Source organism: Gavialis gangeticus, unplaced genomic scaffold, assembly GCF_001723915.1.
Source record: "Gavialis gangeticus isolate Ggan-Ray unplaced genomic scaffold, GavGan_comp1, whole genome shotgun sequence".
NCBI classification, from domain to species: domain Eukaryota; kingdom Metazoa; phylum Chordata; order Crocodylia; family Gavialidae; genus Gavialis; species Gavialis gangeticus.
In genome coordinates, this window is record NW_017729018.1 from 14,609,395 (window position 1) to 14,625,950 (window position 16,556).

Consider the following 16,556-nt stretch of genomic DNA (forward strand, 5'->3'; position numbering starts at 1 on the left):
CCGCATCCCCACACTGCCTGTCCACGTTCATCTTGGCATCAATGACGACTCCAAGATCCTTTTCTGCCTCTGCACTGACGAGAGGGGAGTTCCCCAGCCTGTAGGTATGGTGCCGGTTCTTCCTCCCCAGGTGCAGCACCTTACACTTGTCGGTGTTGAATCCCATCCTGTTCTCAGCTGCCCACCCCTGTAACCTGTCTAGGTCTGATTGCAGCCTATTCCTCCCTTCTAGCGTACCCACATCCCCCAACACCTTAGTGTCATCAGCAAATTTGAACAGGCTGCTTTTTACCCACAACGTTTCAGCTGAGTGTACATTTTATTAAACAGATCAGAAGCCAGTTTCATTGTGGTCCTGTGCTATAAAAGCAAGCCAATGCATGTGTTATTACAAATAGACAGGACATAAAAGTGGCTGCTTTACCATGAAGATGCTCCAATTCAAGAAAGCATATTCAGTACTCAGCCACATGCTTAACATGAATTACTTATTTAAATTACACTTTAGTTGTCTTGATAAAGTTTGCCATGGAAATTAAGCCTCAGTCCTGCTATGCTGAAAAATATCTGGGCAAGGTAAATAATGGTTTAAAACAAAAGTAAACTACAGTTTCAGTGTCCTAATTAGCATGGCAGATTGCTACACCCACAACTGACCTTTGGTACAGAACATATGTAACCTCTCAGCTGGTAATGGCACACAGGGCAACCTAGGAAATGCCTTGAAAAAGCAAGCAAATCCACCAAGTCTCAGTGCTCCAAATGACTGTGATCATTACATTTGCTTCAGCCTCCAGCCTTCAACAATTTCTATGGTCACAGTGTGCTTTTTCTACAGATCCTTTCCTCAAAGTGACATATAAGAGGGGAGCCAGGCAGCAGAGACCCACTCTTTAAAGGGCTGCTTGCAGGTGCCTTTCAAGACACAGCTCTATCCTGCTTCAGTTGCATGCTACCAGAAGAGACAGGGACAGACAGCTGAAAGACAGGAAGGAGTGGTAAAAAACACAGCTTCTTATTCAAAGGAACAGGAAGCCAAAGCCTGGCGAGTTAAAGTAGCTCGGGCTAGTTGCTCCGCACTATGAAAAGCAGCACAGCTGAACCTGTATTAGCTTTATTTCAGAGGAAGTGACCCCAAGGTATCTGGCTTGCTTTATTTTAGGTACTTGCTTTTTCTGTTTCTTGCATCACTGCCTGCGCTGCCCACAAAGGTGGGAGAGCAGTTTAGTGTCATGAGAACTATAACTCTCTGTTCCTATTACTCTGACATTCCTGTTGCCTACATGCCCATTTCTGGGGGTGGGAGACATTCCCAGACAGCAGAAAGGGACCTTCCGCACCAGCTGGCACGTAAGCCACAGGTCTGCTACGTCTTCCATGCACACCTGTGCAGCACACACCACCACAAGGCCTTGGTCTCTATGGAGGCATTTGGCACTACCACCATGTTTGTATTTGAGGCTTCTATGCATATTCTTAGCTTGGTCTCAGTCACTTTCATTAATATTGTCAGCAAATGTTTTGAGGAGAAAGGTACATACCACAGACGCAAAAGTATATTTTTGGTCCTTTTCCTGCAGCAGCAAAAGTACATCAGTTAACAGGACAGCCAGGATATCTAAAAAAGCAACAGAAAGAGAAAACGGAAGTGGTTGTAAAGCCAAAGACTGGTGTAAACTTACAACCCTTTCACTTTGCACTGCAGTGTTAATGTGGAGCAGTGCGGAGGATGCTCTCGTACTTGTGTCTTCTCAGCACCATTTCAACCTTGTGACGAGCCATTTTACGAAACAACCAACCAGGATGGATGATCATCAAGGCCAGTGCATTAGATATGAACCATGCGGTGAGGTCGCATGTTTTCTGCACTCTAATTTCAATTAGCAGCAGAGAAGTACTTCTTATTGAAATTAATATGGGCAGTACTATAGCCATTGCTTTATTTATTTTACTATAGCACTGATTTTCTATGGGCCCGCATGCTCAGTTTTCATGGTACTGATTTGGTTTCTAAGACATTTAATTGCTATGGAAGCAAGAGAAGCTGTGCAGCAGGGAAAGACCTTGGAGGCATCCTGGAATCAGCGCAGCAGGAAATTAGCTGGTTTCTCGTAAAACCAGCAATGAAGAAGTTAAGAAAGTTAACATTTCAGTTGAATTATTCAGGGTTCAGTGATAAAAATCTATTGCGGCAAACGGGTAAAATCCCCCGTCCGAGCCACTGTTCCTGCATTACATATTCAGGCCATATTTCTGAGGCTGACTACTCAAGGGGGCTACACCAATAATCCTTACCATCCAGAAAAACCTGGATTCTGGAGGACTGTCCTGCGGCCTGGAGTAGGTTCTACAGCACAGCCTTCGGCAATGTCAGATCCACAGGGCTCTGCTCATAGTTACCTCTCTCAGATACCACAGTGACAGACAATGCCGTAAGAGAAGATCTAGATTAGACATCTATCCAGCAGTTTTATTTAGTGATTTCTACACTGTTAAACCTGTCGGAACCAAACGTCTCTGAAGAAACACTCAGGTTTATAGAAACAAAAATATGAAGAGGAAGGGGAAAAGTGCAAGTACTTGTTCACTGTGCCCACCAGTTCTAACAACTAATCAACCAGGCTTTCACACTGACATCATTTGCAATACCAGGTTGACTACTGCTTTTCACTTGCTGCCTGAGCATGTGTGCTTTGGGCTGGAGCACAGGCAAAAGATTTTCTGAGCAGTTCAGAGACGAACACTGCGTTTAGACACCGTCTGCTCAGAAAAAAAACATGCCTTATTTCCATCAGCAGATTCTTCTGGAACAACACGACATCTCCGGGCACCAGGTTCCTCCTGGCCACACAGCACGAGCCAATGAGGTGTCTTCTGGTGCCCTTCAGCCATGTCAATGTTAACAAATCTTTAGCTTACAGCAGCTCTTTTGATTTTCTGGCCAAGCTGCAGAGGGAAGGTGTCATAGGGTTGACATGACATGATATTTCAAAGTGTGAATCAGAGCTCACACAAGATAATGTTTTTCCACAGGAGTCTAAGGCAGGATGACTCAACACCTTGTCATCACTCTAAAGACCTCCCTCTTGAACTGGGCAGAGGATCAGACAGATAATAAGCAAACAGCACAGCACCTCAACTTACTGTGCACCGTTATAGGGATGCTTATTTAACAAGCCAGGAATAGAACAAGTGCTATTTCCTTCAGTATTTTATTAAATTAGCAGGTTATCATCATCCTACTGTACACCCAATCGATCAATCATTAACAAACAGTTACTAAACTAATAGAAATTTTGTTTCCCTGGTGCGCTTTCCCCTTGCCAGTCCTCTACCTTTGAGACGTCCCGATGCAGCTTTCCAGTACAGCATCCCATCCAACAGGAGCCGTCGCCGCCCCATATCATCCTTCCGGAACAACAGCCCATTCCTGTACTTCCCGGATGATTTGACCTCCATTTTCTGCATAATTTCTCTCAGACGCTGTCCCTTCTCACACTCATTTACCTTGGCATCTACATGAGTGATTGTCTCTTTAATGAGACTGAGCGCCTGGGTCAGCTCTTCATAATCTTTAGTGCCAGCTGCAAAAAAGTAGATTATTTGTCAACCTGACCGTGCTTTTGTATTTAAGGAATTTTGCATTCATGCTGAAATGCATTTAAATTTCTGGTACATGAAATGCCTCCTGTAAACAAATTCTAAACAATCCAACTCGCACCAAACCTGAACAGGTTTCTTAGGAGCAGGAAGTACAAAATACCCCCAACACACACGGCAAATCCTCATCAAAGGAAGGGGCTAGAAACAAAAAGATTCTTTGTCTTTAGACTTAAGATCTAATTCTGCCTCTGAGCATATGATAGCTTGCAGCTCAAAAGCCAAGTCTTTAACAAAAAAGAAAAGAAAGAGCAACATCTGCAGGGAGTCACAGCAAGTGCTCCCTGTTTGGGAAGAGGGAAGGGCAGGGCAAGGCAAGAGGGGGCTGGAGCAGGAAGGAAAATGACTGACAGTATCTCTGTGAAAGAGTAAATGAAATACCTTCCGTGTTCTGAATAATGCGCTCCACCAGCACTGGGTACTTTGTAATGCGCTGAGTGACTAGGAGGATGCACTCCTGGACACCAAGTCTCCTCACAATGGGTGAATTGCCTATTTTCTAGGGAGCAAACACAGAGAAAGTCAATATTCAAGCCCAGCAAGCTTATGCCACTCGTTATCACACGATGCATTTAATTTACTTCTCTCCTGTCTCCCTCCCCATTCCCATTCCTTACCTCCTGAAATGTCTCCCTTTGTGCAACAGGGAACTGTGGACACTGTCATAACACGGCCACATAAGCATTGATCACAAATTAGCAATAGGCACCTCATGCACATGACAAGCTTGTTGTTACTTTTCATTTGTATCATAGAAAATGATATTTTAAGTGTTACCTCCAATGACAGTAAAACAGATTAAACTTCAAGCCGTGGGATTTTCTATTTAATGCGAATTTTTCCCCATAGTCAGGATGTCCTTTGAAGTATACTTAATACACTTATTAAATCAGAAATCAGCAGGGTAAGGGTGAAGAATTACATTCACCAATGAACAGGGCACAGGTGGCTATTTTGACTGTTTCTGCAATTTAATGCTAACCTAAATGACCACAACTCCACTTATGGAGGAAATGTTCGAAAACAGCAGAACTACAACAGCCAAACCAATCCTATCCACAGCATCCTGGCAGCAGGCCACAGCACAGACCCATCTAAGCTGTGCGTGTGCGGCCGCGCAGGTGCACCTGGCAACACAGCATAAGCGCAGCCACGCACGCTGCACAGCTTAAAGGGAACGCTGCTCATAGCTCTCCCCTTCAAGAGGTATAAATTATACTTTTGCATTCCTCCTCCTCTTCAGATCTTGCGTCCTGTAAGGTGGAATCTGCTTTCTGAGTGTAAATATTCTACAATCTTCTGTCCACTGCCAGCCTGAAATGCCCACGTCCTCAGGTCTTGTTTTATATGTTCACACCACGTCTTCTGGGGTCTTCCTCTCTTCCTCCTGCCTCCAACTCTCCTGACCTGAAGTTACTTTCCAGTTCTTCAGGCCTTCTGGACACATACCTAAACCATCTCAGTTTGCTCTCCCTCTGCTTTTCCTTTGTTCAGCATCTCCTTGGCCTGCTGCTACCCCACTTTGTGGCATACGTGATTTTCCTGCTAACTCCACAAATAATGATCCGTACAATAGCACTGGCCTTCATTACCCTCTTGTAGCCTTTTCCCATCTGATGAAGCGGCATTTTCCTATCACAAACTATTCAACCCACCTCTCTCCACTATGTCCATGCCTTATTTATCCTGCTTCCAGCTTCCTTACCCCTCCACTTTCTTGCACAATGGAACCTCAACGTTTGAACTTGAAGGCAGAAGGTATGTGTTGGTCATCCAGTGACAAAAGTGTGTTCCCCTCATAATCACCTGAACAAACACGTCCTCGATTTTTCCCATACTTTTTCAAGCTTTGCCTCCATCTGTCCAAGTCACACTCTACCTCTTCTCTGTTTTCTACAATCTAGATCATATCCACAAACATCACATACCACGGGGCATCCTTCCAAAAAATCCTTGGTGAACATATCCAGGGCTAGTGAAAACCCTTGATGGACCCTAACCGTGATCCAGTCCCATGATCTGTGCAAGAGGGAACACTGCCTCTCAAGAACTGAGCATTGTGCCGTGACCTCAGTTATAGCCAAAGTGCCTGTGAGGCTTGGGATGCACAAAAGGCATGTGGCCAGCAGCCTGCCAAATAAAGTTATGTTCCTTCCAGTTATGGGCTTCCTGCAGCTAAATACAAGGGGTCTTCAATGCAAAACTAACCCTGAACAACTCAGAGATACCTTGCCCTTTGGGAAAAGAGGATTTGTTTGGTGGTTGTTTTTTTTTTTACCTTCATTAAGTTCTGAAATTTCTTGTTGCTCTGCAGCAGCTCCTTATAATAACTGACAGCTTCATTATGACCACCACAGAACACTCCGTATTTTTCTTTCATTCTCTCCCCATTTTCACCTGAAAACTAAACATTGGAAACATGATGGTGACATTAAATTATCCAGTTAAAATGTAGCTGGTAACTACCTTCCCCCTGCCCCAAGACTGGCTACTGTAATGCTGCTGGGTTTCATCAAGATTTGTGCTGCTTGGCTTTGGGGACATAGGTTTTTTGCTATACCAGCTTCTGTTGTACTGGAAGCTGGTAGCAGGGGAGGAGGGTTTTGAAGTGAGGTGGCTCAGGCAACATTCAGCAAAAGAAACATTTTGTGAACCTCGCGCACTGTTTGTGACCAGATGTTTCCGGACACCAGGAACATCTGTGGAAAAATAACTGTAAACAACTATATCATCTAGGATATTCTGTACTGAAATTTTACAGAGTGCAATTTTAATCTTTCAGTTAACTTCTCTGGCATTAACTGTGATGCCAGCACTATTAGGGGTTAATTCTTACCTGTTGCACAAGAAGGTCTCCAATATTCTGGATAATGTAGTTACGGTCACTGCCTTCTTCCAAGGACTCTCTCTGTCGCTCTTTTAACTGAAGCAGGAATTGTCCATGCAGCTCCAGCAACTCATCCACACATGGGAAGATTTTGTTGACAATGATGTTAGTGAACTGCAGCTCCTCTCTCAGTGCTTTCGAATACACCTTCAGCATGATTTTCAGTGTTCGGACGTGGTGCATTTCAGTCTGCATCAGCTCTGGAGATGGGGAGAAAATCTGAAGTCACTTACAAACATCAGGCATGGGCTGGCAAAGCACATAAAAAAGCAGGCTATGAAAGCCACTGCACTAAACTGCTGGTGCTTACAACTAGCAGATATGGACTAGAACAACGACAGGCACCTACAGGGCCAACTTATTTCAGTTGCATCTAAATATGCCCAGCACTTACCTCTTAGTGTCAAGAAACGCTAATGCTAATTCTACTGTTGTGTACCAGGTACTCTAAGCTTTACCCACATGCCACAGTCATACACAGTTTCAACGCATGCATTAATAAGAAGGGGATGCCTTCAATTATATTTTTCACTAAATACACAAAAAACCCCTCTCTTACTGAGGTCCAACAAAGACTGATAGCTCTATTATCACGTAAGCCTAGATAAGACGTTAAACTACCGTAACGTCAGCAGAACAGAGACCTGGGGCATTATACGTTCTTGCAAATACAAAAGCCAGGCTTTGGATAGAAAACTCAGTCACGATGCTTTTGGATTTCCCCCAGGCATTAATGAAGTATCAACAACAAGGTGCCAAGGATTACACTGAGACATGACAGCACGGTAGTGCTTAAAGACCTTTTCCGAAGCAGCTCACAGATGGACAGATAAAATCTGCAGTCTACTCAAAACTCTCTAATGGGACTTAGCAATACAGACTAAACATTTTGAAGTTAGCAGGGTAGAAGTGCGCAAAACCTCTTGGCATTAGTAATAATCCTTTTAGATATAATCTGTAAGGAAGTCTGGATGAAAAAGGAATCTGTCCAAACATCTCTTGGGTGGAATCACAGCAACTGTTCTGAACCGGAAATGAAGAATTTCATAATTCAACCAGAACCACAGAAGCAGTTTTCAGACAGCAAGTTCTAAGTGGGACAGGTATGGGATCAGCAAGTCCACCCTTGCGTCAAAACCACAGGCTCTTTGAGGACAAGAAATCACAATTTTAGTATTAGGTTTCACTAGAAGGAAAGCATTTCTAATAGTACTGAGAGCCATAAAAACTTGCAGGGTACTGCATCAGTACAGACATAAATGTGCTGCTCTACTAAAATGTGAATGCCCCTTCCTGGTAGTTCTTTAGTTTTCTTTGGAAATTTTCCATCCAAGTAGCAAGTAAGATTGACTAATTTAGGGTATCTCCAGGTTGCAGCCAAACATGGCTTATATATTAGCATTCCAGAAAAAGCTGTAGGTTGTTTAAAACTATGTGGCAGGAGAACATAAATACACAGAAAGATGAGAAGTTAAAGTGTGACAATCTTCATACAGTTCTAGCTCCCAAGCACAAGGAAAACATGCAAAATAGAAACACTATGACATATTAATTTGCTATTTTAATTCTTACCATAAATGACATCTTGCCTTTTGATAACTTCTTTCCTTTGCTTCTTTGCATAAGACTGTTCCACTGCGAGACTCCATGATTCTGCCTCAAACTCGCGAGCATCTGTTTCTATCTCATTTCGCAGAGAGAGAGAAACTGCATCTAGGTCAAAAGCACAGCCCAGTTCATTAAGTACCACACTTTGCCCCAGGTTGTATCCCCAGTACCTTTAACATAAAAAAATTTAGAACATATCAGCTGTATTCCAGAAAGATTATCTGTTCAAAACAGCAGGAAATCCTGAAAAGCAGAGAACTTCTGTACCTTCCAGAAAAATGGAGTCTGCTGTTGAAGATGCAAGTGAGACGACATCATCTGATGAGGTCTGCCTGAATTTAAAAAATCCAGAATCCCCTTCATCCATTTCTCCTGTATTTAGTCTAAAACAGTCAAAGACATTAGACAAAGCCATTACTTTAATATAGGCTGCCAACATCTTAGAGAGAAAAGCATTACTAAATGTATCTATAATAAACCATTTTAAACATTTTTTTCATCTTCTTAGCTCCACAAAAAAGAAAAGACAGTCTTTGAACTCTGAAATTAAACAGTCAAACCACCCTATTAACATCACCAACTATCTATATGGATACATTTGCAGTTTAAGCTGGTATCAGCTTTTGGACAACTTTTGGTACTAAACCTTTAACAGGCACTTCTTTTTCTGTTAATGAACCGGACAAAGCATTGCATACCCTATATAGGATCATAGCAAAAGGCTCCTTCACTAGGATTGGGAATAATTATGGATCCCAAAAAAGATTAAAAAACCGGCAGTTTTGAAGTAGCCCACTGTTTTAAAGCAAGGGATATTTCAAGTTAACCAGCACTGGCAAACACACTGGGTGAAGCTAGCACCACACTAGCTTATTCTTAATCTCTGAAGTGATTCCCAATTTTCCACAGACCTAGGGAGAAACAATGTAAATGGAAAATAAACCTTGAACAAGAGTATTCAAATGCCAAAATCCCAATATGAACATAACAGCATTTGCAGCACTGCAGAGGGAAAAAAAAGACTGTGTGTGTACCCTCAAAAAAACAAATAGCCTTCTGTTTCGGGAGCATTTCTCTAAGTGAAATTAAGCAGCAAGAGCTCATCAGATAATCTCCAGAGTTTGCAATAAATGCATGCTCCTATTTTTTAGAGGATTTAGTAGTACAACTGTTTTTATAAGTTGCACCCCCCACCCCCTCAAACAAGTGCTTAACTAAGAAGTAGTCTGCTTACCCAAATTTACTAACAGCACTAGCAGGATTCAGCGAAGCCTGAGAATTTCCTCTCTGGGCGACAGTCATGCCGAGATTGCGCGACAGAACCTGGGTGCCATCCGGTCCCGTGAGAATGCTCCGGGGTTGCTCCTTCAGAGAGGCTGCTAGAGAAGCAAAAATGGAATCAGTGCTCAGAAAGTGAGCAGTACATCGCAGATCGCCTGCTCTCAAACCCCGCTCTGACTGGGGACGGAGAGCAGACAAGATCTTGGACGTCAAGAGCTCACTGTCCAAAAAGACATTTTCATTCCATTTCCTTGAAAAAGAACCACAGAAAGACAGCTCGGGATGAGCTGGGGCCGTATCATTTCTGTTGCTGCTTTTTGAGTTTGTATTCCCCATGCTCAAACCAGCTGCCCTAAGACTCAGCAGAGTAAAGTGGCCCCAGAGATGCACTGTTTTTATACTACCCTGTGATCCTTCTAGAAATGTAAACCTGCCACTTAACTTACAGTATTGGCTAAATCAGCAGGTCTGAAGTGCAGGAAATTGGTCCCTACTGTGCCCATTTGCTGTGGAAATTGCAAAGTATCTTCTTCTTTAGTAAAGCATCAGAACCTGCACACAATTATTCACACCCTACTGTACAAGGGCATAGAACAGTAAATGTCAAACAAGAACAATCTGAAATAACAACATACACAGAGGTCTGTGCAGTGCTTATTGCCAGACGGTGATTTATGGCCCCACACACATGCATGTACACTGAGCGTACCAGATACCACTGCTAAATTCAATTTTAGTACTGCAGCTTTCCAAACCCGGACAGACTGCAAATTGGAAGGACACTAAAATTATACAGCACTATAATATATGGAACCTGTAATAGGCTTATAAACTACAGATACAATTACTGAGCACCAACATCTGGAATGAATGAGATAACGCACATCAGAAAAGAGACCATTGGAAAAACCAGCCACACAGTCTTTAAAATTCTGCATCACTGATGAAATTGCAGGTGCCCTTTGGTCAAAGTACCTCTGAAACTTAGAGGGTTACCCTGCTGAAAGAGGGAGGGAGAGGGGTCACAACAGTTAAAATAAAATAAGGGAGAACAGAAAGCAGAGGAAAAAACTGAGAGAGTAAAAAGCAGCACAAAGGAGACTAACTGAAAGGAAACAACACAAATGCCATCACAAATGAAAAGAAAATGGTGAGGACAGATGCGAGTAAAGTTTTTAAAAAACAGGTATATCATTAAATATAGTTGCTAAACAGAATGCACAGAATAGGATCCTAAATTCATAGTTTCATAGATTTAGGGTCGGAAGGGACCTAGTAGATCTTCTAGCCCAACCCCCCGCCAGGGCAGGAGAACAACAAAACCCCAAAACAAGAAACAGGACTCAAATGAGTCCAGCCAGGTAGGCATCCAGCCTCTTCTTAAAGACCCCCAGGGTAGGGGCAAGCACCACTTCCCTTGGAAGTTGGTTCCAGCTCCTAGCCGCCCTAACTGTGAAGTAGTTTTTGCGGATGTCCAATCTATACCTCCTCTCCATCAACTTGTGCCCATTACTCCTTGTTATGCCAGCGGGCGCTAGGGGAAACAGCGTCTCCCCCAAACCCTTCTGGTCCCCCCTAGTGAGTTTATAGACGGTCACCAGGTCCCCCCTCAGCCTTCTCTTGTGGAGGCTGAATAGGTTCAGGTCCCGCAGTCTCTCACTGTAGGGTCTGCCCTGTTGTCCCCGGATCATGCGGGTGGCCCTCCTCTGGACCCTCTCCATGTTGTCCACATCCCTCTTGAAATGGGGCGCACAGAACTGGACACAATACTCCAGCTGTGGCCTGACCAGCGTCGCGTAGAGGGGGAGGATCACCTCCTTGGCTCTACTCGAGATGCACCTGTGGATGCACGACAAGGTCCGGTTAGCCCTGCCAACCATGACCTCGCATTGTCGGCCCATGTTCATCTTGGAGTCAATAATGACTCCAAGATCTCTTTCTGCCTCCGTGCTCTCGAGTAGGGAGTTCCCCATTGTGTAAGTGTGCTGCTGGTTCCTACTGCCCAAGTGCAGCACCCTGCACTTGTCCGTATTAAAACGCATCCTGTTCCTGTTAGCCCACCCCTGTAACCTATCCAGATCCCTCTGCAATCTCTCCCTCCCTGCTAGCGTGCTCACCTCCCCCCAAATTTTGGTGTCATCAGCGAATTTAAACAGGTTACTTTCCACCCCATCATCCAGATCGCTGATGAAGAAATTGAACAGCGCAGGCCCCAGGACCGAGCCCTGGGGGACTCCACTACCCACCTCCCCCCAGGTCAAGTATGACCCAGAAAATTCAGTTTTCACGTTCTGTTATGTATAAATTAGGTTTTTTGTTCATGCAGTTACCAAAACACTGCAATGAAATCTCAGCCATTATTACCCCAGCTTGCAGAAGTGACAGTATCCCACTAACTAGGAGAAGAATCAGACTTGACTTGCTACTGAGGTGTCTTGTTCCAAGAGAGCACGCAGAACAGGCCACCCGCCGTGTTTGTCACCTGAATGCATGGAAGGCCAATGCCTCTTTAGGGAAGAAGGCACACGTCTTTAGTTCAGAACGGGCTGACTTAAATCAGGAAAACCTGTATTTAAAGAAATAATTTTAATTGTGCTTTGCACCTGTACTTTTTAGTTACTTATCTAAAGACAGGTTCTCACTGGTTGGTACCGCTTAAATGCTTATTTGCAGCTCAGATATAACCATTACGCTAAACTTGGAAGGCAGGGTATAAATGCAACTACCTCTACTAAAATTTGGTGGCGCTGTTTTTACCAACCAGGAAAATACGTTGAGTCTCTGACACTGGGTTGTTTTATACTTTCTAAAAAGCCACCAAAATGTTGTGGCCTTCCAGCGAGAAACTTAGGAAACAAAACTTTTAGTTCCTGAGGAAAGGGAAAGACTAGACCCCGTATGTCCAACCAACACCATCAGCTTCATTCTGAAAAGCACTTCCTGAATTCTGAAGGGTCCATTACAGTGCATCACTGCAACCGACCCACGTCCCTTCCAAGCTTCTTACGCAAAAGGGTTAACATAATTAGGTCCCTACTCATAGCGATGCTGCACAGGTTACAAAGGACAGGCCCATGACCCACCGGAAAAGAATGTCATCTGTGCATGTATTACCAAATATTTTATGAATTAATCCTACAGGCCAAGTCAACTGATGTAAAATCTCACTGTTCTGATTTCATAAGTCATAAGGATATTACCCAGCTAATTCTGTTTCAGACGCATCTGAAATCCAACAGTTTAGTGATACTGTCTCTATTACAAATCAGAAACCTATACACATAAAGTAATCCATGTTTTGGGGCAATGAGAAACAAGGCCAGTTTAATTAGTCTATTTTAGCACTCAAAGTAGCCCTTTAATAGAAGCAATTGAGAGCCTGGGCCCTGGAGGAAAAAAAATTGTGAGAAAAGACAACTGATCCACTACACATAATTGGAAAAAAAAAGAAATGTTTTCTGGAGATATGCTACATGCCGGCAGTAGTAAAGCCAGAACCTAGTAGTTTACCAAAATTAAAACAGAACGGTTACCCTAAGAGGGGGAAAAAAAAACAAAACACACTTCTGTAACGAGTCCCCCCACCTGCTATACTTTTAAGTAATCCCTACCATCACAGTCGTTTAAAGAGGTTAGGAAAAAAAACGCTATTAATTGCCTCCCTGAGTTCATGTTGAACAGTGTTTGATATACAATTGTTTTCAGTGTGGTGTCTCTGCTCCGCATACACAGCAAGTCTATGCAAGTCTTTCATGCAGTAACAGGGCAGGAAATCACACCAACGTGCGACTAAAGCTACCAGCAGCAGCAGCAGGTGCCAGAGCAGGTTCAGATCCTGGGACCGCTTCTATCTTAGCAATACGAAATACTCAAAAATAAAAAGCACAACAATATCCACCACAAGCCACGGAGCTAAGAGCATTCAGACTCAAAAAACTCGCACACGCAGAGCCCCCCCACCTGCACTTACCAGCAGCTTGGGACAAATGTGAAGCTTGCAGTGTGCCAGCACCCAGGCGATGCCCTTCCCCATCCATCTGCGCCCACCCACCTCCTACAGCAGACCTAAGGATGCCAAGCTCCAGGGCCCACTCACTGTGCAGCAGTATCTGATGGGAGAGAGGTGGCTCCAGCTTGCACCCCTTTAGACTTTTAACTGTGCGGCAGACCCGAAACCCTGAACGCTACCTGGCAGCTACCAGGCCCCCTGCTCAGAGCTCGGAGATGGACGTTAGCTGTCCTCTGAGCGAACCCTGCCGATAGCTGGCCTTGGTGTTTACCATTAGCTTCCAGCATACAGCCCACGGAAAAGGCCACACCTCAGGTGTGGACAGCTGAGATGATAACCTAAGAAGTGCCACATGTGGTCAGTGCCACCAGTGGCCCTCCAACCCTGTACCCTGTATCCAATGGTGGCAGAGGCGGAAGCGTTAGAGGGAGAGCATTGAACCGGACAGCTCGAGAGTAATCTTCCCCCTATTCCTTACCACCCTGGCACCCACCATGTTGGGTTGGACTCCTTCAACTATTCTGTTCAACAGCTACTAACAGACCACCAGCCACGAATGTGGCTAGTCCCTTGTTGAACCCAGCTGTGCTCTCTGACCCTACCACCCCTTGTGGCAATGAATTCCACATGTTAATGCATTACATAAAAAGTACTCTCTCCGGTTAGCTTTAAACCTGCCTCCTACTAGCTTCAGTCGGAGTCCCCTAGGTCCAGTATTTTGGGACTTGGTGAATACTAGTTCCCTGTTCATTTGGCCCACACTCTTCACGGTTTTATAGACCTCTATCATATCTCCCCTCAGCTTTCTCCTTTCCAAACTGAACACTTCTAGCCTTTTTAGTCTCTCCTGGTATGACAACTGCTCCATACTTTGATCATGTTGGTTGATCTCCTCCATACCTCTCCTAATTCTACTACATCTTTCTGGAGATGTGGAAACCAGAACTGCACATGGTATTCAAGATGTGGGCACACCATGGATTTGTATACTGGTATGATGATGTTCTCCATTTTGTTCTCAATTCCCCTCTTAATGATACTCAACATTATACTGGGGTTTTTTGTCACTGCCACACACCGAGCCAACGTTTTTAGAAAGCTATCTACAGTGATCCAAGGCATCTTTCCCGAGTTATAAGAGGTAGTTCAGAACCCAGTGCCGCATACATCGGCCCTCACCCAGGGGAAAGTCACACTCCTTTTGTCAGGGGCAGAGGACAGAGCACCTGGGCCTCAGCCACTACCTGAATAATCAGAGGCTGCCCTGGCTCTAAAAAGACCTTGAATTACTAACCTGTAAGACAGGTTGCTTCCTCACTGGGTGGCAACATCATCTTTGCTCAAGTTCCTGGCTGCTTCCCCCTCCTACTAACTTTAGCCTTGGTCCACACCCCAAATCATTCATTCCTTGGACCTGTCAGGTCAGGTATGTCAGAGACAAGCAGATAAACCATTATGCTTAAGATAATGTAGTCTACCTCACCTCACCTTGTATGTAGAAGGAAGGATTAAAAACAGGCTCCTTGAGAATCATGCTCCAGGTTAAAAGAAATTACCCAGATTAACACTCCAGAGGGTTGGAAACTTCTTCCTGCAATGTCTCTTTATAAGCTAAAATCTAACAGCAGTTACGAACCCCCCCCCCAAAAAAATTGCTTTTCACTGCCAAAACCATGCAGAACACAAAGACAGACACTCTTCATGTTGATGATGCCAAATCATTCTTCAGGTCTTCAGTGTTGTTTCCTAGCATCACATGAGCCTACCCTTGACATTAATCCTATGAAAAAGAAATGCCCAATTAGACGTACTTTACTGTTGTAGTACAGCATATTCTAGGAGTCAAATGAAATGCTGCCCACGGCATTAGTTGTTCCTACAGCTTCCTGATCTTTCTGCTTTTGACTCTGTGAAAAGTAAGAACAGTCTGCCTAGCAGAATCTGCACTAATGAAAAAGCCATTTTCTGAGCTCAATTAGCAGTGTCTGCACACTGCTGAGAGTAAATATTGATTGCTGTTAGCCCATTACACCAGACGAGACTATGTACCACAGAGCTGTTCCAATGAGAAGACCTAGAGCTAAACTTTTCCTATTTTCACCATTCTTTCTTGATTCCTATTCTCGTCTCCAAGCCTTTGCATAAAAAGACAAAGACATTCTTGGTCACAAGACCAAACATCTCTGTTATTCTAAAAATTATTCTCTTTATTCTCAAAGAAGTTTTAGTTAAAGCACCCCTGCCACCATTTTGAAATGCGGGGCACTGTATACACAAGCAGCTGCAGGCGTTTTGATCAGAGCGCCTCCTGAGAGCCACTCAAAAATGCACCCCCTCCCACCGGAGCATGTGTACAGACAGCCCATGTTGTGAACAAGCCCTCTCAGTTCCAAAACCATGATTCAAAACAGCTAACTGACCTTTTCAATTATCCCAGCATCCCAATTCTAGGAACACTATTAGAAGCAAAGGTGCACAATCCTACCAGGAGGGGGATGAGAGCTAGCTCTGAAAGGGTGAATGTGCACCTCTGCCATGATCCAACAGCCTCACACAGCTCCCATGCAGAAAAGACAAATTACGCGTCTGTGCTAACGGTGCCTGCAAGCAAGAACGGTATGGCAGCAGTAGAAAGCAATTTCAAATCCTATACTTCAAAAATAGCTGTTCCTTTTTCATATTTCTGCCAGCTCACTTTTCCATATTTATTTCAACAACGCTTCAGCTTTCAGACTGCAACGCCTGCTTGGCACAGAGTTTTCTACTAAGTCCCAGATGCAGACAAGTTTTAAATAGACAATTATTAAAATCTGATGTAAAACAAAGTTTTCAGTTCACAGTTCTAGTCTTTTCAGAAGACAGAGAAGAAACAATCAATGAGAAACCAGCTTTATCGATCTCTGTTCACAGTGATATTTTGAGGTTACACAGCAAGAAAGTATAAAGAGGAATAAAAAGATAAAAAGATAAAAATGCACAGGAGACTTCTAAAAGCCTCTAACCAATTCCCAACAGGGAAAAATGAAGCTATCTTATTAAAAGAGACTGTTTTCAACCTTCAATAAAACAGCTTGTATTGTTCTAAAAACGTATTAAAAAAAAAAAAAAAAA

At 43.8% G+C, this 16,556-nt stretch overlaps 1 protein-coding gene across 3 annotated transcripts in view; it reads right to left on the reverse strand.

Moving 5' to 3' along the window:
* ARHGEF18 (Rho/Rac guanine nucleotide exchange factor 18) overlaps window positions 1-16,556 on the reverse strand; it is a 55,112-nt gene that overhangs the window by 22,614 nt on the left and 15,942 nt on the right. For all 3 annotated transcript variants that reach the window (XM_019513643.1, XM_019513642.1, XM_019513644.1), the window contains 8 exons: window positions 9,390-9,531; window positions 8,423-8,538; window positions 8,120-8,260; window positions 6,497-6,747; window positions 5,939-6,064; window positions 4,042-4,159; window positions 3,336-3,584; window positions 1,542-1,618 (listed from right to left, as the gene is read on the reverse strand). In XM_019513643.1, the coding sequence (XP_019369188.1) occupies window positions 1,542-1,618; window positions 3,336-3,584; window positions 4,042-4,159; window positions 5,939-6,064; window positions 6,497-6,747; window positions 8,120-8,260; window positions 8,423-8,538; window positions 9,390-9,457 (1,146 nt within the window). In that variant the 5' untranslated portion in view covers window positions 9,458-9,531. The remainder of the gene's footprint in view (window positions 1-1,541; window positions 1,619-3,335; window positions 3,585-4,041; window positions 4,160-5,938; window positions 6,065-6,496; window positions 6,748-8,119; window positions 8,261-8,422; window positions 8,539-9,389; window positions 9,532-16,556) is intronic.